The sequence below is a fragment of the Chamaea fasciata genome, unplaced genomic scaffold, assembly GCF_029207755.1.
Source record: "Chamaea fasciata isolate MVZ Bird 193981 ecotype frontalis unplaced genomic scaffold, bChaFas1.0.hap1 SCAF_15, whole genome shotgun sequence".
Lineage (NCBI taxonomy): Eukaryota > Metazoa > Chordata > Aves > Passeriformes > Sylviidae > Chamaea > Chamaea fasciata.
Genome location: NW_027094100.1, coordinates 17,306,594 through 17,326,414, shown reverse-complemented (window position 1 = coordinate 17,326,414; position 19,821 = coordinate 17,306,594). Strand labels below are relative to the sequence as shown.

General features: G+C 45.9%; 2 protein-coding genes across 5 annotated transcripts in view; one reads left to right on the top strand and one right to left on the bottom strand.

Moving 5' to 3' along the window:
• Positions 1 to 19,821, top strand: part of CTNNA1 (catenin alpha 1) — a 117,581-nt gene that overhangs the window by 43,360 nt on the left and 54,400 nt on the right. The gene's annotated exons all lie outside the window — the stretch shown is intronic.
• Positions 10,550 to 18,371, bottom strand: LRRTM2 (leucine rich repeat transmembrane neuronal 2). Of its 3 annotated transcripts, none has more exons than XM_066197018.1 (2): positions 17,995 to 18,371; positions 10,550 to 17,657 (listed from the first exon to the last, which is right to left on the bottom strand). In XM_066197018.1, the coding sequence occupies exons 1-2, from the start codon at positions 17,996 to 17,998 to the stop codon at positions 16,108 to 16,110; spliced, it is 1,554 nt and encodes a 517-aa protein (XP_066053115.1). In that variant the 5' UTR covers positions 17,999 to 18,371; the 3' UTR covers positions 10,550 to 16,107. The 3 variants fall into 3 exon arrangements, with proteins under 3 accessions (XP_066053115.1, XP_066053116.1, XP_066053117.1); XM_066197019.1 differs by having other exon boundaries at positions 10,550 to 17,229; XM_066197020.1 differs by having other exon boundaries at positions 10,550 to 17,208.

Genomic DNA, 19,821 nt, shown 5'->3' with positions numbered 1-19,821 from the left:
GTGATGTGGATGAGGTCGTCTTGGTCGGAGTGCAGCAAGTGGGATCCCCATCCTGGGCAGCCAGGGCTGCTTCTGAGCCCTTTTGGCTTCTCAGGGACTTCACCTGACTCCACAGATGCTGGACCTGCTCAGCTTCCCCAGCCCTGGGGCCCAGCACAAGAGGGACCTGGAGCTGGTGGTGATGACCTGGAACAGAGACTGGACAGAGCTAAGAGAATAAAGTAGATATTTATTAGAAGGCCTTTAAGGATACGCCTTGGGCAGTACAAGAACCTGGCCAGGGCTGCACCCAAGGTGGACCCAAAATGGCCACAAGATGGATGGCTGCTCACAAGGTTTCACACTTTTGTAAGTTTGGGTTCATTTGCGTATTGGGGTTAATTGTCCAATTATAGCTTCATGTATGAAGTTCCATCCCCCTTGTTCTCTCCCCTCAGACTTCGTTTATGCTTTTTTGGGCCTGAAACTCGTAATGGTTGTCCTTGGTCTCAAGCTGGAAAAGGATTTGTTTTGTTTACCTACCCTGTAAAGAGAGCTGACTAACACTTAGTATGAGGCTCAGAGCTACACACCTAGGCAGCACAGAATCTGAAAAATATGAAAGCTAAAACTTTAAAGGCATCACTGGAGCCAGGCCAGAGGAGACTCCAGGATGAGCAGAGGGATGGAGCAGCTCTGCTGGCAGGACAGGCTGGGAGAGCTGGGATTGCTCACCTGGAGAGGAGAAGCTTTGGGCTGAGCTCAGTGTGGCCTTGCAGGGCCTCAAGGGGCTCCAGGAAACATGGAGAGAGACAATTTGCAAGGGCTGGAGGGACAGGACACAGGGAATGGCTTCCCACTGCCAGAGGGCAGGGCTGGATGGGACATTGGGCAGGAATTGTTCCCTGGGAGGGTGGGCAGGCCCTGGCACAGGGTGCCCAGAGCAGCTGTGGCTGCCCCTGGATCCCTGGCAGTGTCGAAGGCCAGGCTGGACATTGGGGCTTGGAGCAGCCTGGGACAGTGGGAGGTGTCCCTGCCCTTGGCAGGGGGTGGAATGAGATCAGCTTTGAGGTCCCTTCCCACCCAAACCATTCTGGGATTCTGTGATGGAGATGAGATTCTGCTGCTTTTGCTGCTGCTGAGGCTTGACAATTCAGCTTTTCCTGCTGTTCTTGGTGTTTAGTGCCTATTGCTTCCTGTCAAAGGCAACTTCATACCTACTTTTTCTGTTGCTGTATTGCAAGATAAGGCTACTGAATCCCCCCCCCCCTACAGGAAGCACTTAAAAATCTATTGCAAAATAAACCTATTTATATTTCTAATAATGAATAAAGGATACATTAATTCTAACTTTGAATGTCTTGTGACCATATTGGTAGAATTGCTTTATTATCTGTTTCTCCAAGCTGTCTTGCCAGGAGTTAGGTGGCTTTATTCCCAGATTTATAATGCATTCTCTTCCTCTTGGAAAGGGCATATGCTGCCTTGGCTCTCTCTTTTTAATTTGAGTTTTGCAGGGGTCTGTGTTGTTCCAATTTTAGTTCTCTTTCTAAACCCTTTTGCACACATGTAAAATTTGATAAAAACTACAATATCTCAAGGCTTTTACAATTACTGCAGGTGTAAACTTTAGCCTGCTTTTCATGCTTCTGGATGTAGCTATTAATTCATATAATCTGCGAAGGAAAAACTTGAGATATTCCTTAGATAAGGTTGCAAATTAACATAAAAAAGAAAAACCAGGGCTGTAAAAGAGCAGCTCCAGTGGTAGATTACTGTCCAGCCCCAGTAGCTCTCTCGTGGCTCCTGCAGAAGTGGTTTGTCCCCCTGATTTGATATTCTGAGACATTCCCCCATCCATCCTGCTTCTCCCATCTAACCAGGCATACTAGAAGTGAGATGAATTGACCTGGAGCCAAACTTAACCAGTCGTCACTCAGCAAAATCTCCTTGGGAGGAAACTGCTGGAATTGACAAAACATTGGGCAGCCCCCCTTGAGCTCCTGGTTGTCACTCACAGCAACCTGGGTCGGATCTCACCTGGCTGCTTTTGGCTGTGAGGATCCAGGATCATTTTCACCTGAGTGCTGCAGGAAGACTCCAGGTTTAAAACACAGCTTTTATCAGCAGTTCTGTTCCATTCCAGGGCTGTTGTGATGCTGTCCTGCTGCTTTTCCAGCACAGGTCTTCTGCTCCTGTCTGGGCTGGGTGGCAGTAGGGGCTGTGGTCCAGGAGAAGGAGCAGCCTGGCTGGAAGTGCTGGAGTCCTAAGCCCTGGCACCTCACAGCAGGGAGGAGTAGGAGAATGGGGTTGTAAACTGCAGGAGTAGGATGCCAGACCCACTGTAAAATATCCCCTTTCCATCTGAAGTTGGGTGAGATAGAGACACAACACTCCTCTGCCTCTGTGTGTCGTGGAGGCAGGAACTGCCCTGGCATGGAGGGGATGACCCTGAGACGGGCTCAGGGGGTCAGAGCGTGCTGTTAATAACCCCAGGGTTTGGGGCTCCATCCCTGTGAGGGCCATTCACTCGAGAGTTGGACTCTGATCCTTGTGGGCCCCTTCCAACTCAGAATATTCTGTGATCTGAGTGTGCTGCTGGAACCGCGGCCTGGCATACTGAGCCAGGGCAGTCAGAGCCCCATAGCTGGCTCTGAGCTCAGTTAAGAAACATCTTCAGCATAACAGGAAATAGAAATCTGTGCCATTTTGCAAAAGATTTCAGGTACATTTCCTTGGTTAATGCTGGATCTGGTCTAGCTTGTAGATGATGTAATGGAAACTGGGGAAACTCGGTTCCACGAGAAGTCAGGTTTAGCGTGTGATGTATTATTACCAATTTGGGTTTTCCTCTGCACTTTTAGGGAAAAGATGTATGTTGTTGCAGGATGACTTTCTTGGCACCCTGGCACTTTCCTACCATTACTGATCTGTATAAATAGATAAATTTGCTTCAGTGGTAGAAATGTGCTGCAAAGGTATAGAACCTTCGTGCTGTATATCATAAAACATATGCTATTAACTTTCTAGATATAAGAACTAGCCGTAAGAGAACACTGGTAGATAGATCTGTTACCTGGAAGTGGTATAAAAGTAGTGCAAAGTGTTTGAGAATCTGCTGTTTTTCAGACATGACAAACACTTCTCTTCATCCCTTTCCTTTCTCCCCCACACCACAGGTGCAAATAATAGTAAGAAAAAATTACTTCTTGCTGTTGCAATAATGGTTTTTTCCCCTCAAGAAATAATGCATTGATAGCACTAGACAGTAATTTTAAAGGTTTGGTTTCACGATCACTTATAAAAGGACTTAGAGAATCATAGAATATCCTGACTTACAGGAACCCACAAGGATTCCAATGCCCTGCACAGACACCCCAACAATCCCCCCTGTCCATCCCTGGAGCGCTGTCCAAAGGCTCCTGGAGCTCTGGCAGCCTCGGGGATGTGCCCATTCCCTGGGGAGCCTGGGCAGTGCCAGCACCCTCGGGGGGAAGAACCTTTCCCTGAAATCTGGCCTGAGCCTGAAGTCCAAAAAGATCACATCAACTGGCTTTCCTCAGTTAACCAGGTGGGATACCCTGTTGTAGAAGGAAATCAGGTTTGACAAGCAGGACTTTGCCCCTCCTGTAGCCATGCTGGTTGTGACTGATGCCTGCATTGTCCTCCAGGTGTTTTTCAACACCTCCCAGAATAATCTCCATAACTTTACCCAGCACTGAAGTGAGACTAACAGCCTGTGATTTCCGGGGTCCTCCTCCTTGCCCTTCTTGAAAATCAGGACAATGTTCCCCAGCTTCCAGTCAGCTGGGACCTCTCCAGATTCCCAACACCACTCAAAAATCATCGAGAGAGGCTTTGTGATGATATCAGCAGCTCTTTGAGGATTCTTGGATGAATCCCATCAGGCCCCCATAGGTTTGTAGGGATCCAGCTGGAGCAGCAGCTCCTGCACGATTTCAGGGTCAGCTGGGAGCTGATCATTGCCACAGTCATGGTCCTTCAGCTCGGGGCACTGGAACCCCTTTGGTCTGTGATCCATGTTGAAGACAGAGGCAAAGAATGCATTAAACACCTCTGCCTATCCCTGTCTGTGAGGTGATTGTCCTCATCCTGGAACACATCGAAGTAATTTCTATACTGCCTTTTGCCATTAATATGTTTGAAAATTGGTATTATCCCCCACAGTTCTGGCTGCTCCAAGTCCGGTTGAGCTTTGTCCACACAGATTTTCTGCTCACAGTGGGGAGCAGCATCTCTGAGTTATTCCTGTGTTATCTGACCCTGCTCTCACTGGGCACACACCTTCCTTTTTTGCCTTATTTCCAGCCTGGCCTTGGACACTTCCAGGGCTGGGGCAGCTACATTTGGTTGTTCTTAAGATGTGAGTTCTTACAAACCAGTCCCAGTATTTTTAGCTACTCCCAGTTTTGCCCTTGAGTGGGAATTACAGACTGAGTTACAGGGATTAGGAATTGTTTTTAGCCCAGAGCAGTCCTGAAGCTTTTGGTCAGTTGCCATTAAAGGATGCTATGAAATGTGAAGGAAGACCTGTGTACTCTCCTGATTTTTCTTTTTCATTAGGAAACAGACTGCAAGACTGAAGTTGCAAATTATAGCTTTCCTGTGAGAAAATAAAATTTTTGGAGGGTTTTTTATATCAGTGAAGTGACTGGAATTATGTTACTAACTTGAAATGTTTGGTTTGAAGGCAGTGGAATGGTTTTGATAACAGAAGTAAAACAGGCTTCTCTTGATTATAACTGCATTATATAAAAAGAAGTGACCAAATCACTTGTCAGAATAGAAATCAGCCTGTGTACATGCCTTGATAGAAATTGTTTTAATAATCACAAAACACCCCCCCTGTTTTCTGCTCAGAAGGGGTGTGGGTTTGATTTTTTTTCCTGGCTCAGCTCACTAAAACCTGTTCATGTTCTTTATCATGTTTTTCACCTTGTGCCTGTGAACAATCTGGATCAAGTATGTGGACTTGTCATTTAATCCTAGTCCTGTCAGTAGTTAAAAACACTTCCCTTGCATAAGCAAATGTAGCAGACAGGATGGAGTAATTATAAAAAAGCTTTTCTATTACTCCTTCCTTGGGTGAACTTCCCATTAATGGGTTTCTTTTGAGATTTACTTTTGATTTTTAAATGTTTTTTGATTGATTTCAGTTAATTCCCCAGGATCACTGATTGCATATACATCATAATGTGACACAGGAAATCCACGTGAAATGTCTCCATTTTTTAACTGCATATGTGTGCACAGTGAATGCTTTAGAGGGATAGGGTGGTTGGGTTATCTTGTTTTTTGCATAAGCTCATATTTTTTGGAGTGGTTTCCTGGTATTTTCCTGCTTTCCATGGGTGTCTGCTGGCCAGGCAGGATGGACTGGGTTTTGTTGTTGACTGTGCCAGCACAGGCTGGGGTTGGGGCAGTGCCAGTGAGCTGTTTTCTACAGTTGGAGCTATGTTTGCATGAACAATTGAAATTGCTTTCTAAAGCTGATGATCGCTTACTAATTTACCTGATGAAGACTAGTGGTTTTGAATAAATGGACAGTAAAATAGGTGCCAGAAAGTTCCTCTCTTGATGATGCAGCTTTATTGGGGCATATTCAAATGATGGAGTGCCCACTAAGAAGAAAGAAGCAGTCTGCAACCAAGTGGCATCAGCTCATTTGAATGTGGCATAAACCTTTTTCATTTGTCTCTGGACACTTTCCTGGCACCCTTTGTCAAGTTAATTGTTGTCCATAGACAGCTGTAGGTATGAAGGGACAATATCCTGGGATTTATCTGCTGGGTGCCCTGGAATCTGCCTCCTCTTTGTCCATGTTTCCATTTGTCCCTGTGCTCTAGGGTGTGCTGTCAGACAGGAGGGGCTGGGGAAGGTGTGGAGCACTCATCCCACAGCTCTGGCTCCAGCTCCAGCTCCAGCAGTGATCCCACTGCTGTGCCAGTGCTGTTTTGCTCAGGAACCCCCCTGCTGCTGTCCTGGGCCCTCATGGGAAGGGACAGCTCTGCAGCAGGGGGGCAAGGGCTTTGAATTCATTCCAGAAATACCTCTTGGGTGTGGAACAAAGCAATGCTTTTATCCAAGTTTCAAATTTGTCAACAAATATTTACACTGCTGACAGATCCAAAACTTGGCATGGAAGAGGCACTGCAGTTCAGCAGTTCCCAGCACTGGGGGTATTTTGAGTGGTCTGTAAATAACTGAAATTCCTTAGTCCTGATGCCATTGTGTTGTTACAAAGTGTGCTCGGTGGCTGTTTGCTGAGTTTAACTATGGGTGGTGTTTAGCTCATCTAGAGACTAGAGATGTGCTCTGCACTCACTGGCAGGGAGGAATACCTGGCAAGAGCTCATTGCACATGAGACATTGAGGCTGCTGCTTTGTAGTTTCAGTAAAGGGTTGTCCTGGTTTGGCAAACCCAGGACAAGGGTGAACAGACAACTCCTAAAAGTTCAGTAGAGGTTTCAAGAAGTTCCTTGTCACCATAGACTCTGGGAACTTCTCAGAAGTATCTTTTTTGTTCTGTTCAGGAGTGTAGTGTCCTGTTAAAGATGCATTAACTGCCTAAGCTCACTGGGTTGGTTTGTTTGTTTTGGTTCCATTTTTGTTTGGTTGGTTTGGGGGTTTTTTTCTGGTCCATCCCAATCAGATGTCTAACCTTAGCCTTTCTGGAAGTTTTTGGATGCTAACTGTAGGCAGAAGGCATCTGTCATGTAGCTACAGCTCCCTCACTTCCAAGTGCCACAGCTGTCATCTTCCTCATGGAGGTCCCAGAGCTAAGCTGGTCATCCACAGACAAGAATAAAAACTAGAGATGGCTTTGCCTGCCCGCCTGCCCTGTGGTTGTGGAATTCTTGAAGGCCTGGACCCATGCACATGCCCACTTGATACCCAGAGAGCTTCTAGCTGTCCTTAGGAGTTCCCTAGCTTGGCTGCCTGTGCTCTGGTCAACCTTGCAGTGGCCTGCTGCTCCCCTGGGTGCTGAGCTCAGTGTTTGTCCTGCCTGGAAGCAATTCCAGCTACTTCCATCTTCAGGACAATCTGGAAAGTTTGAGGAGGAGTTCTTTAAATTATCCAGCCCAAATTTCAAGCAGCTGTTGCTGTTTGTGTGGGGGTGTTGTGCTTCAGGGCTGGACAGGATCAGTAAGTAGTTCCAGGTCTTTACTGGAGCATGTTGTTTTCTGAGGACAGCGGAGATGGTGCTTTAATATCTCCTGCTCTTTAAGTCACAGGTGTGGGCTTAGACCTGGGGGCTTGCAGTATGGCCCTGGCTGTGGGATTTTCCCAACTTGGGGGTTTGTTCCTGGCTCACACCCTTTGGTAGGTGTGTGCTGAGGGTGTTCAGTGCACGACCATCCTCTGGAGGAGCTGGGCTCCTTGGGCAGCTGAAATTTGCCTTCCTCAAAGCAGAGGTTGTTAGCAAAGCTGTTGAGAGTGGCTGCAGTGCAGGGGAATATGTTTTCCCCCCAGTAAATTGCTGTGTGGTGCCTTCAGAGATGGAAATTCCCTTGTAGTGTTGTGTCCCTGTCCCCTTTCCCATGTTCTCCCTCCCTAGCAGACTGTGTCATTGTTAGCTTTACTAAGAGCTCTATTAATTTTACAGGTTTTTTCCTTCAAAAGAATTCAAACTTAAAGTGGTGTTAGGGTTGAAGCAATCCATTTGAGGGCAGAAACTGATAGTCCCAGCTAACAGCACATGGCTTTTAGGCAGAGGTTCTGGATATGTGATGGATTATTTAGGAGTTAGTGGGAAAGAGAGCAAATGCTTCCTAATAGGAACAGTTGCTGTAGGGTTGAGCTGGATTCCACATTTACACGCTTCTCAATATTTTTAGCTCTTTGCAAACATATAAGTAAAACTGCTTCTTGCAGCAAGGTTTTCCGAATATTTTGTACACTTCATAAAGGACATTTCAAGTATTTTAGTGGCTATACAGTTAAGAGGTATCTTGGAAGGACCTTTCTGCTTGAAATGAATTTCCTGTATCTAATGCTGTCTTTAATCTCATGTGGTCTCACAAAACCCATTCTACCTATTAAATATGCAATAAAGCTGTTCTGTTTGGTAGAAGATTGTATGTTTAAACAGCAGAAGTCCTCACTGCTCCTGTATTTTAAGATTAAAAATTCAGCTGCAACACTACCTTCAGATTCAGGGGCATTAGAATGGATTTTTCAGATTTATTCTCCTGATTACAATACAGAAAATTAATTGCTTTTGACTGTAAAGAATTATGACTCATTCATTATTTAAGAACCTTCTTGATGGATGAACCTTTTCCACTTACTCCAGGACTTCTCATGAAATATAGCTGGTTTTTTTAAACTGGTATAAAGCATGATGTACCTCTATCCAACAGTGGCTGCACTGCCCACCCTGTGGGATAGGGAGGGGTGGAAGGGAAAACCAGCAACCTCCTGTGTCCGGTTATCCCTGCTGGGGATAACAGGGAATTTACTTCCACAGCATTTAAAAGAAATACTTTGGTTTTATAAAAGGATTGATTACTTTATTTAAACATCCAGATACCAGAGAATACCTTTCATTTTGCTTGTGTGTGCATACCAGAAGTGTTTGTGTTACACACGGGAAAGAAGAAATTGGGTTTAACTCAAGGGATGTTCCCCTCTGGTCGTGGTTCAGCTTCTTGCTCCTGGTTTTTATGCTTAAATGATTTTTTGTGTGTGTTAAACTCATGTCCTTTTAGAAAACTTAGAAAAAAGAGTCAAATTGTAGACCTTGTGGATTAAAACCAGCTGAAGAGCTGAAGTCAGGGTTTGGTTACCTGTCAGCCCCGAAAGCTTTGCTCAGTGCCCTTGGCAACCAAACCTCTGGAGTTGTGCATCACAAAAACAAACATGGAATTGTGCAAATGAGACACTTGTCATTTTTTTGTTACGTGGAATCACAGAATGGTTTGGGTGGGAAGTGACTTATAAAAGCCACCCTAGTCCAGCCCCTTGTGATGAGTAGGAACAGCAGATCAGGTCACCCAAAACCCCATTCAACTTGGCCTGGAATGTTTCCAGGGAAGGGGCATCCACCTCCTCTCTGGGTAACCTCTGGCAGGGCTTCACCACCCTCACTGTAAAAAATTTCTTCCAAAATAAGACCCAGAGCATGTGAATCCTATGTCAAATATGGCAAATCGAGCTTTAACTCATTATAATAAAATTTCCTAAAATCTTTGTGGTAATGGTATTGTTTAGGTAACTGATTTTTTTAAAGCTTTTCCTTAAGAGATTACAGAAAATACTGATATCAGGGTTTAGTAGTGAGTGACCACTCTCACTGAATCTTGTCCCTTAACCTGGACATTCACTGGAGGAGGGAGCCAGGGTTTCCCAGTACTGCAGTTTTCAGTTCATTTGTGCAATCCTCTCCAGTCAAATTCTTGAATCTCAATTTTTTTGCAGTTGTCTTAACAGAGCCTACATTTAAAAAAGTAAGTTGCTAGTGATGTTGACATTTCCTTGTTCCTAATTGGATTTAAAGGTTTTGCATAATGTATTCAGAATACTGGTTTTGCTCTGAGGTGTGTTACCTATGCTTGTGAGAACAACTGGGTTTGTAGTTGAGAGATGCTTTTGCTTGTAAAGTTAGTCTCTGAGAGTTTAGGAAAATAGATATATCATGTGCTGCTTTGAAGTATTAGAGGGATTTGAGAGGCAGTTTGCCAACTAACATTTAAAACCCTTGAGAACTTGTTCCAGCCAAACCTTTTGATAAAAAAGTAAATGCAGCTACGGCTTAGTTACTAAAATGATTTTAGCTGGCGGTTCAGTGCGTGTAATCATCTTGGAACATCCTGAAACTTGTTCTTTTGTTCAGTTCTCTATTACAGCTCTTGGGCTATGTCCGTGAAGTTGTCACTTCTCAAACCCAGAAATCCTTCCCATGATACTGAGGCACAGTGGCTCTGAACGCTGTGTTGGCTGTGGGAGCTCATGTGAAGACCAATTCTTGTGCCAGGGACGTTTTTGGGACCCTTCCTGGAGGGCTGTGACTCAGAACTGATGGGATGTCTCACTGTGGGGCACCTCTAGACTTCATGGGCTGTTTGTCCTGGCTACACTGTTGGCAGGGTGTTCCCGCTGGAAATGCCAGCTCCTGGCTGGCACAGTGACCCCCAGGTGGCTGGGGAGGTGTACCTGGGGACCCGGGGAACACCCGGGGCAGAGCCGGGCTGGGCCAGGCCCGCGCTGATCCTGATCCAGCTACTCAAGGGCCAGGAGTTCTGCTTTGGTTTGGTTTTCACTCCCATCCTGCTCATGCAGTTTTTGTTAGTCAAGAGACACCTGGTTTAGGCAGAACCCGTGCAGCCCTGCTCACTGCAGCACAGCAGGTTTTTTTTTTGCTCAGTATGGTACAACAGGAGGGGCTGGGTTTGCTATGACTCTGGCAAATGGTCCAAACCTGACTCTCCTGCTTGGGACAATGGGTGCAGACTGCTTTTAAACGTACCATGAAAAAAGTGAGCTTTTGACACCTCTGCTTGAAAAGGGAGGAAGAAAGAGGCAAATTCAGTTTTACAGTATACACAATTTTAATAACAAAATGCTTCTGTACACTGCACTTGTTTTACTCCATTACTCACACCCCCTCCCACCAGAAGTTTGCTCTTGAAACATAATTTAAACACAACACATCTAGGACTCTCTGTAATCTTGGGTTGCTAAGCTGGTAGAATAGTTCACTTGATAGTGTTTTCATTAGTGAAAAGAAAAAGTGGGGTGGGTTTTGTTTGGCTTTTTACAAAGGAGTGGCTGGGAGATGGCAGGCGTAGCTTCTTGGTGCTCACACAGTGGTGTGCAACCTGCTTTACACAGTAGTGTACCACAGTGTTTCACCCCATCTGGGGCCTGATTATACCCCTCTAAGCTTCTGGAACCTTTCCCTAGATGCCTCTCGGAAGATTTTTACACTAGATGTGAGAAGCTGAACTTCCAGCTGATTCTGAAATTATCTCTAAGCATCCTGCTAACGTGGTGCCTTAAAAAGCAAAGCCCAGCACCAATTTTAGCATCTGGGACATTTGCAGTGGAGGAAGGTGTGGGGAGGGAGGAGCTGCTGCCTTTGGTTTCTGTTGTTTCCTTGGTTGTTCCTCTTGGGTGGGGGGGAGGAGAAATACTGTATCCCCCTCTGAACTTGTTTAATTTTTATGGAAAACTTCATAAGAAAAATGAAATTCAGCTCCTGGGTAAGTTTCTTAGGTCTGAACAGATGGATTTTGATAGCTACACAGATCACAAAATTAAATCAACTTTATTTCCATTAAAGTAGTACAGAAATTATCTTAGACACATTAAAAATAAGTGTGTAGTGCAGATTTCTGGTTTAAAGCCGCGGGATGTTTCTGATTTTACAAGGTAGCAATAGGCCCCTGTCTTGTAAGGGAGTAATGGGACAGAAGGTCAGATGCTCAGATTTGCATGTGGCTGAACGCTGAAAAATTGGATCATTTCTGCTTGGGAGAGAAGCAAACAAAATCAAACACCGATGGAGCAGCATTCATTATGTTTCCATCTGAAAGGGAGTGGGAGCTCAGTGCAGAGGAACACTTCAGCTGGAGACTGAACACTCACCCATTTCACCCTTCATCAAGTAATTTTTACTTGTGTGCATTTAAACACTGATCTAATGCAGAGAGACTAACTGGGAGCATTAATTCAGCCTGTTCCAGGAGAATGACTCAAAACCTGAACTTGTGCTGCCGGGTTTGCATTTCACTGACACGAGGATGGGGAGCAGGGGAAGCTGCCTGGAGATCAGTGAAGCTGGAGGAGATCTTTGGATGGGACGAGAACCTCAAGAGCAGTACAAGAAATTCTGTTTCTAAACAATCCAAAGACCTCTGAGGCTGTGCCTGGAGGTGTTGAAGCACCTTTAAGCAATGTGGGAGCTGTAGAAATCAAGGCTGTGCAGCAGTGATGGTGTTTGGGGAGGGCAGGTTAACAAGCTCCTGTCATCAGCCAGTGCTTGTACTGATATATGATTAATTTAAACCAAATCATTGTGGTTCTTGTTCCATCAACAAAATAAATCAGGGACTGCTTGCTGAGTAGCACAATTATTCCAGTCCCCTCCTTGCCTGGAAGAGTCACAAGCAATTGCGAATGGAAGACAGTAAGTTTAAAATAACAAAATATTAACAGCCTCTGGCCATGTCCTTGTGCAGAGCGATGGCTCTGCCTGGTGCTCGCTGTCCCTCCGCAGGGAATTCAAGTTGACTTCACTGCTACTGTTTGACATTCTGTGAGTTTTATGATACCTGTTACCCTAAATGTAATGTTTGCTGAATTGCTTTGCTTATGCCTGGAACCTGGCAACAAATGGGTTTGGAAACAGCAGACGTAAACACGGATTTTGGAAGATCGGCTGTGGGTTAGTGTGGAGTACAGAGAGGGGAACAGGAGCAGTGCTGGGCTGTGCCTGCTGGCCTCCTGCTCTGCTGTCTGTAAGCCAGGCACTGCAGGACCAGTGGAAACTGGGAGGGCTGGTGGGAGGGAGAACTTGGGTGCCTGGGTGGGTTTGCTTGGAGAGGCGCTGGAACAGTGCTTTAATGCTCGGAAAATCGCCGCGAGTGGCAGGGATGGAGAACAGGGTTAAATCCAGCATTGCTGGAGCATTTATCTTTGCTCTTCTTGGGTGGAATTAAAAGCTCATAAAGATGGAGTGGGACAGAGCTGGGGTGTTGGGAAAGCACCTCCTCTGAAGGAACCTCAGCTCCTCATCAAGCAGCCACTTCTTTTTCCCGTGTGGAAGACTGAGGTGGTACCCCTGGAACTGTCTGACAGCCAGGGTTTCTGCAGAGCCCGCAGGACCAGGTGGATTGCTTCCTGCAAATGCAGCTGAGGCCATCAGAGTTCAGTGGTGACATCTGATGGGGGATGGCAGCGCAGCCAGATTATTTGGCTGCCAGGATGAGCTCAGTGATAACTTTGTCTGTGCTGGTACCCTGCAGCTGCAGGTGGAAGTCATCCCCAAGCTCCTCCTCCCCAGACTCCCAGAGCTGACCTGTGCCAGCCAGTGCAGGATGAGGGAGGTGCACAGACGGGGACAGTGATGCCCACTCACCTGCTCCTAGAGCAGCATCCTGGGTCTTGGGAGAGCTGTGAGCACCTAGTTATGGGAAGGAGCAAAGCAAATCTTCCTACAGCCCGCTAAATGCCCCTGGGGACCTATATGGGTTTGTATTTCTCTGCTTAGCTCTGGCCCTCTGCCTCATGTGGGATTTAATCATCCAGAATATCTGCTCTTTGTCCACCTACCCCGCAGGATTTTTTTGTAGTCAGTTAAAAGCAGTAATTAATTTCCCAGAACAGGTGTAAATGGACTCATCTTAGTATTAACAGTAACAAGAGTTCAAAGATATCTCTATGGTAATCCATTAGGCTTCACTGGATCTCTTCCATTAAAGTACAGAGTCAAGGGAAGTAAACAAAATTTTGGTTTTATAATAAGGGCACTGTATGTAAAAGTAGAATGATGCAAATTAATATCTTCAAAACCAGCAATTGAAAAACCTTTATGTAAAATCTTAACAGAAGTTACTTATCTTGCTATAATTGCCTTGGATGAATTCATCTCACAAGAAAACATCAAACTGTTGTGTAATTGCACCCTAAATACCTCACTAAATGGTAATACAGAGAGAAAAGCAGAGTGAAATAGCAAACAGATTTTTACGCAGTGTTTTTTCTGTTTAAAAAGTTTGCAGAATAGTTTAGTACATCACAATTAGCATACTGTAATTATGGATTTGGTCAAGGTATGGCAACACTGTGAGGAATTTTGTTTCTTTATCGGGGTGTGCTGGTAATTGTTTAACACTGCAGCATTGGACACAACACATTTTTTAGTTATACATACATGTATATATATAAAATAATTCTCCATCCCGCTGAATCTTTTAGCTTTGGTTAGAATGTTTGCAATATTTGAGCAGTTGACTTAAAAATAATGTAATCCTTTGCAGACCCCCCCCACCCCCCACCCTCGTGGCATCTGAGTACCACCATCACTGCATAGATCTGCAAATATTTACATATAATTCCATAATACAGTATAAATAGCAATATGGTACTTCTGGCTAAAGAAACCAAATTACCCCTTAGAATGAGGTTTGTGTGTGTGTATATTTATATATGATTTTTTTAAAAAGTCATACTAGTTTAGATTCTGCCCCATATCGAGTAAGAAACAAAACATTTTTCAGTGAACTATTCTAAAAACTAATCATATTCTCCTAACTTATCTGAAGGGGTCTTTTTTTATCTTGAATTCTGGAAGAGGAGGACAAGTGAGAGCTTATATTACAGGGGCTAATTCTGTCTCCAGAGAAACCAGTGGAGTTAGTGCATGAAAATAGCTTCCCAGCGAGAGGAAGCCTCAGCTGGGGGGGCAGCAGGGGGACAAAGAGAGGCTTCTTCCTTCCTTCCTTTCTTCCTTCCCTCTTCTCCTTAACCTCGCTGTTGATATTTGCTTTTAATTAAGAGAACCTTGCATTAAGGGTATTTACACATGAAAAGGTGTTGAAATGCTGTTTGTTCATCGTCATTAAGTAATTAGCCTGAATTCATGTAAAGCATCATCAAGTGAAACCAGGGAGCTGAGGACTGAATGTACTTAATATTTCCAATCGATCCTGGCGTGCTGAGCCTCCCTAAAGAAGCTGCACTGCCAATGTGGGGACACACAGAGGGCTGTCCTGCTCGTGGGGCGGTGTGTGTCCATCCTGCTCCTGGGTGTGTGTGCCTGTTGTGCTCCTCTGTGTGTGCCCATCTTGCTCCTGGGTGTGTGTGTGTTCCCATTCTACCTGGAGCTGTGTGCCTATCCTGCTTGGAGCAGTGTGTGTGCCCATCCTGCTCCTGGGTGTGTGTGCCCATGTGTGTGTGTCCTGCCTAGGGCTGTGTGTGTGCCCCTCCTGCTCCTGGGTGTGTGTGCCCATGTGTGTGTGTCCTGCCCGGGGCTGTGTGTGTGCCCATCCTGCTCCTGGGTGTGTGTGCCCATGTGTGTGTGTCCTGCCTAGGGCTGTGTGTGTGCCCATCCTGCCCAGGGCTGTGTGTGTGCCCATCCTGCCCAGGGCTGTGTGTGTGCCCATGTGTGTGTGTCCTGCCTAGGGCTGTGTGTGTGCCCCTCCTGCTCCTGGGTGTGTGTGCCCATGTGTGTGTGTCCTGCCTAGGGCTGTGTGTGTGCCCATCCTGCTCCTGGGTGTGTGTGCCCATGTGTGTGTGTCCTGCCCAGGGCTGTGTGTGTGCCCATCCTGCCCAGGGCTGTGTGTGTGCCCATGTGTGTGTGTCCTGCCTAGGGCTGTGTGTGTGCCCCTCCTGCTCCTGGGTGTGTGTGCCCGTGTGTGTGTCCTGCCCAGGGCTGTGTGTGTGCCCATCCTGCTCCTGGGTGTGTGTGCCCATCCTGCCTGGGGCTGTGTGCCCATGTGTGTGTGCCCATGCAAACTGCTCCTTCCTGTGCCTGCTGTCCCTTTCAGCAAGCCGAGCCATGAACGTGCACAGAGCAAAACTGTATTCCCCAATGCACTGAAATTCCCACCTGAACCCTTGTTGCTATTTTTCATTTTTCTCTTTTGTTTTCCCTCCTTTCCCTTACTGGAGTGAAATGCTCAGAGGAGGAAAATCTTCCTCCCTGGCTGCCCTTAAAGTGCCCAGAGCCAGCTGCAGTGTTTGGGATTCTCCAGCTGCAGTGGAACAAACAGATCCCTGCACAGATATCCAGTATCCTTCCCCTTGGACTGTTTGCAGTAGAAAAAGTAGAATATGGAGACTCGGGTATAAACGTTTACACACAGTCATATAATTACATAACATGAAACATTTTACATCGTTTGAGGTGAGCATCTCTTTAGGCTTTTAAACATTAGGAGTGCAAGTTTAATGTAATCATTGCTTCTTTAACACTGAAAATATTATGGATTTATTTTTTAAAAAACTTAAAAATACTGCACCACTCCATAAACAATGTTTCCATTAAGTAGCTTGGAAAATTAGGCTTTATGTCAACATTTGTAAAAATTAGAATCTGATGTAGGTCCCTACAATTTTAAAGTAGGTTACTTATCTGATTTACTTTGTGATGGGCTGTAGATATTATACTTCACATTCTTTATAGGGCAGCTGCTGGCACTTGCACTGTCCGTAGCCATTGATGATGATGAAGGGTCCTTCGTGGGTGGGTTCATACTCGTTATAGGGTCCTTGGTCTGACATATTGGCCATATGCAGCCGAGTTTGGGATCGGAGCTGCCTGTGGTTTTGAATCATTGAGCACTGCCTAATTCTTCTTAGTGTGGGAGGGCAGCACTTCCTGGAGATGAACACTATAAAAATGATAAAAAAGAAAGAAAACAATAAAGCCATTGTTCCTGTAATTACCCTCTGAGTGAAGATGGCATTGTTTGGCTCAGGGAACTGTTCTTCGGTGGTAACGACCATGCCTGCCGTAGTTGGAATCTCTTTGTCTCCCACATGGAAATGAGAAGAGCTTATTCTTTTCGTGTACTCGGTAGTTGGAGCTGTGTACGATGTCGTAGCCACGGGGGTAACCACAGTCGATAAATTCCAGCAAAGCTGAAAACCATACACTGCATCCAGAATATCCTCTCCCTGGGTGTGGTCGGGGCTGTGGCAGAGGATGGAGTGCTCCCACCGACCTTGGAAGCCACTCAACCATGTGGCCAAGGCGCAGATCTTTGGGCTGCATTCCCACAGATTGCCGGAGAGGCCCACGGTGGTGAGGGATGTCAGCGAGCTCAGGATCTTGGAGTCCAGAGTGGTGAGCTTGTTGTTATCCATGAGGAGGGTTTTAAGGTTAGGCATAGTTTCAAAGACGGTGAGGTCGATGGCTTTGATTTCGTTTCCAGTCAAATCAAGCTTTGCTAAGGTGCCCCAGGTCCACTCCATCCCACATGTCAAGTTGCTAATTTTGTTCCACTGCAAGAAGAGCGTGTGCAGGCTGCTCAGCCGGAGGAAGTGAGCAAAATTAATCTTTGTCAGCTGGTTGTGCTCTAGGTGAAGCTCCCTCAGCTTGATTAATCCCGCAAATCCATTGCGAGCCAAACTTCGCAAGCGGTTTGTGCTCAAATCCAGGAATTCCAGGCTACGACAGTCCCAGAACAGGCGGACCGGGATGGTCCGCAGGGAGTTGGATCGCAAGTGCAAGGTCTGTAGCTTGCGAAGGCCGTAGAAGAGCTCGGGGTGCAGAGAGGATAACTGATTAAAAGAGAGGTCCAAATTCTGCAGGTTAAGCAGCTGGCTAAAAGTTGTGTTTGGCAAATGAAAGATTTTGTTGGAACTTAAGACTAATTCCTTAAGTTTATACAGTCCTTGAAAAGAATCTTCTCTGACTGTTGCAATTTGATTATGATCTAAGTGAAGCCAAGTAAGTTGACTGAAGCTTGCAAATTGATCCCTTTCAAGTTCAGAAATATAATTGTGCCTCAGTGACAAACCTAGCGAGCCCTTTTCAGTGGTGTTTGGCACTGAGTGAAACCCCTGAGAGTCACAGTAAAAGAGCAGCTTCTCACAGCGACATTTTGGTGGACAAGCCATGCCCAAGGCAGGCAGCATTTTTAAAACCATACTCATTGCATAAAGTGCTGCCAGCATACGAGCCCCTAATGGCCACTTGAAATGTAAGCCTGCAGAATATAATTTAGGAAAACAACAAGATAGGATAGCCTTATCAGTACACTTGGAACATCACGATGGAAGATTTCACTGCAGATAACATTGCCATGCATTTCCAACAAGCTAATTCTAAATGCAAGAAACAACTTACTACAACAAACCGAATACTTGGACATTACACTTAGGAGGAGGCTTTATCTCAGTTACGGAGGGTTACAGTGGCACTATCAGAAAACATTTTTTTTTCTTAAGGTTCAGTGCAGAGCAATCAGCTTTAGCATCTTAACTGCTCCTTTAAAGCAGAGCCGTCATTCATTATACAAGGAACAGAGAAACGCAGGAACTTACCCATTCTTTTGAGTACATTGGAGGGTGCATTCAGTCGTAGTTTGAGACTCAACGCCGTGAGTCTGTGAAAGGCTCTAATGTAAGACAGCCTTGAATAATTGACTGGGTTTAGTGTCCTTTGATATTAGTGCAAAATCCACAATGCTCTCTTGGAATATTCCTTTTGAAATTGCTGCCTTGATCTCCTCTGACAGGTCTGCAATTTTTAAATCTTAATACAAGTTTTCGTCCTCCGTGGCTGCTCAGCTGGTTAATTGAAGCTCACGTTTTCCTTTTCCGCAGCTGTGGCTTCCTTTAGTCCTAACTTGTTGATGGCAGATGGGTGGCTTATTGCTGAGAGAAGCTCCTGTAGTAGCATGAGTGCATTTACTGAAAAGCTTTTCAGGGAAGCGGTACAAGAATGGATTTGCTTATGCGCTGCGACCACACAGGGCTCTATATAGGCTGACGTCACCTGGTGACGTTCCTTTTGTTTGGGTTTTCCAGAAGCTTTGCTGTTTTAAAGCATTGTTCTGCATGCTGTGATCGTGTTAAAGACCACTAATAGAGGGGGAGATACCAGCGGCAGCAGTCCTTCGTCCCCGCGACAGGAGCAGGAGGGACTTGCAGCGCCCTGCTCCCCCCACATCTGCACCGGCTCTGCTCAGCTGGGGTTAAAAGCAGCGCAGAGCCACGGGTGGAAGTGCCTGAGTGCTGCCTGCTCCCACTTTTCTCCTAAATCTCCCTGCGTGAAAGGAACTTTTAGATGCAAAATGCGCAGAGTTTGAATAGAGGATGCTGGTCAGCACCGGCTTTCATGGAGGTGAGAGTGATTGGGAAGCTCAGAGCTCTGTGTGACAGCTGTGTGCGACTGTGGTCCCTGCAGAAGTGCAGAGAGCAGAGCTGGAGCTGGAGTGTCAGGAAGTACAGCCCGGGAGCAGGGCACAGGAGTGAGTGCTTCAAGCCAGGAGAAATTTCTGGAAAAAAACAAAGCTCGTGTTAGGGCACAGGAAAAATTTAATTGGAATCCAGCTTGACAATGTGCAGTTATGAAACTAGAAAATCTATTTTCTCCTCCCAAACGCTGACTTTTGTACTTGCTTTTTCCTGGCCACTGGAGTGCAGGGAGGAAATGGTGAGATTGGCATTTCCAGCCAGAGCTCGGACAGGTGCAGGGGCTTCCTTGTGGTCACCCACAGTGTCCTGCTGCTGTGTTCCCCCTCAGGGTGGCGGGGGGACACCACCGCCAGGAGCCCCTGGCTGCAGGGTGGATGTGTAGCAGTTGTCCTGTGGGTTTAGGGCTGCAGAGCTGTGCCCCTGCAGAGCTGTGTGTGCTCTCCAGCCCCGCCAGGCTCTGGCCGGAGCGTGTACACACAGCCCAGGAGGAGGACAGAGGGCTCTTAGGGCTGTTTGCTTGCTTTAAAGGTTCATTGCCTCATTATTCAGAGCAGCCTCTCATCTGGGACAGCTGGTACTGAAAGGTAAATGACCAGGTTCGATTGGCGTTTTTATGTGTTTTTAGGATGGATGTGCAGGTAAAGCCTTTGGAGCCAGTGCTCTGGTCGTAGCTTGATGTGAGTGCAGCAGGGGGATGCTGATTTCTGGCTCCAGGCATCTTGGATAAGCTTTTTTTTTTTTTTTTTTTTTTTTTTCTTTCACCTTGAGATATAAAGCAATAATGTGGAGGAGGCACTTGAAAATGTTTGCTGTGTAGCAGCAAGGAATCACCTCCGACCTCCAAGATCTGGAATGAACCAAGAATAATAAATTTTCCATTATGATCGAGCAAGATGAATTGTGTCAAAAGAAGGGTTTAAAATAAAATGGCCGTTTACCTTTGTTACCAAG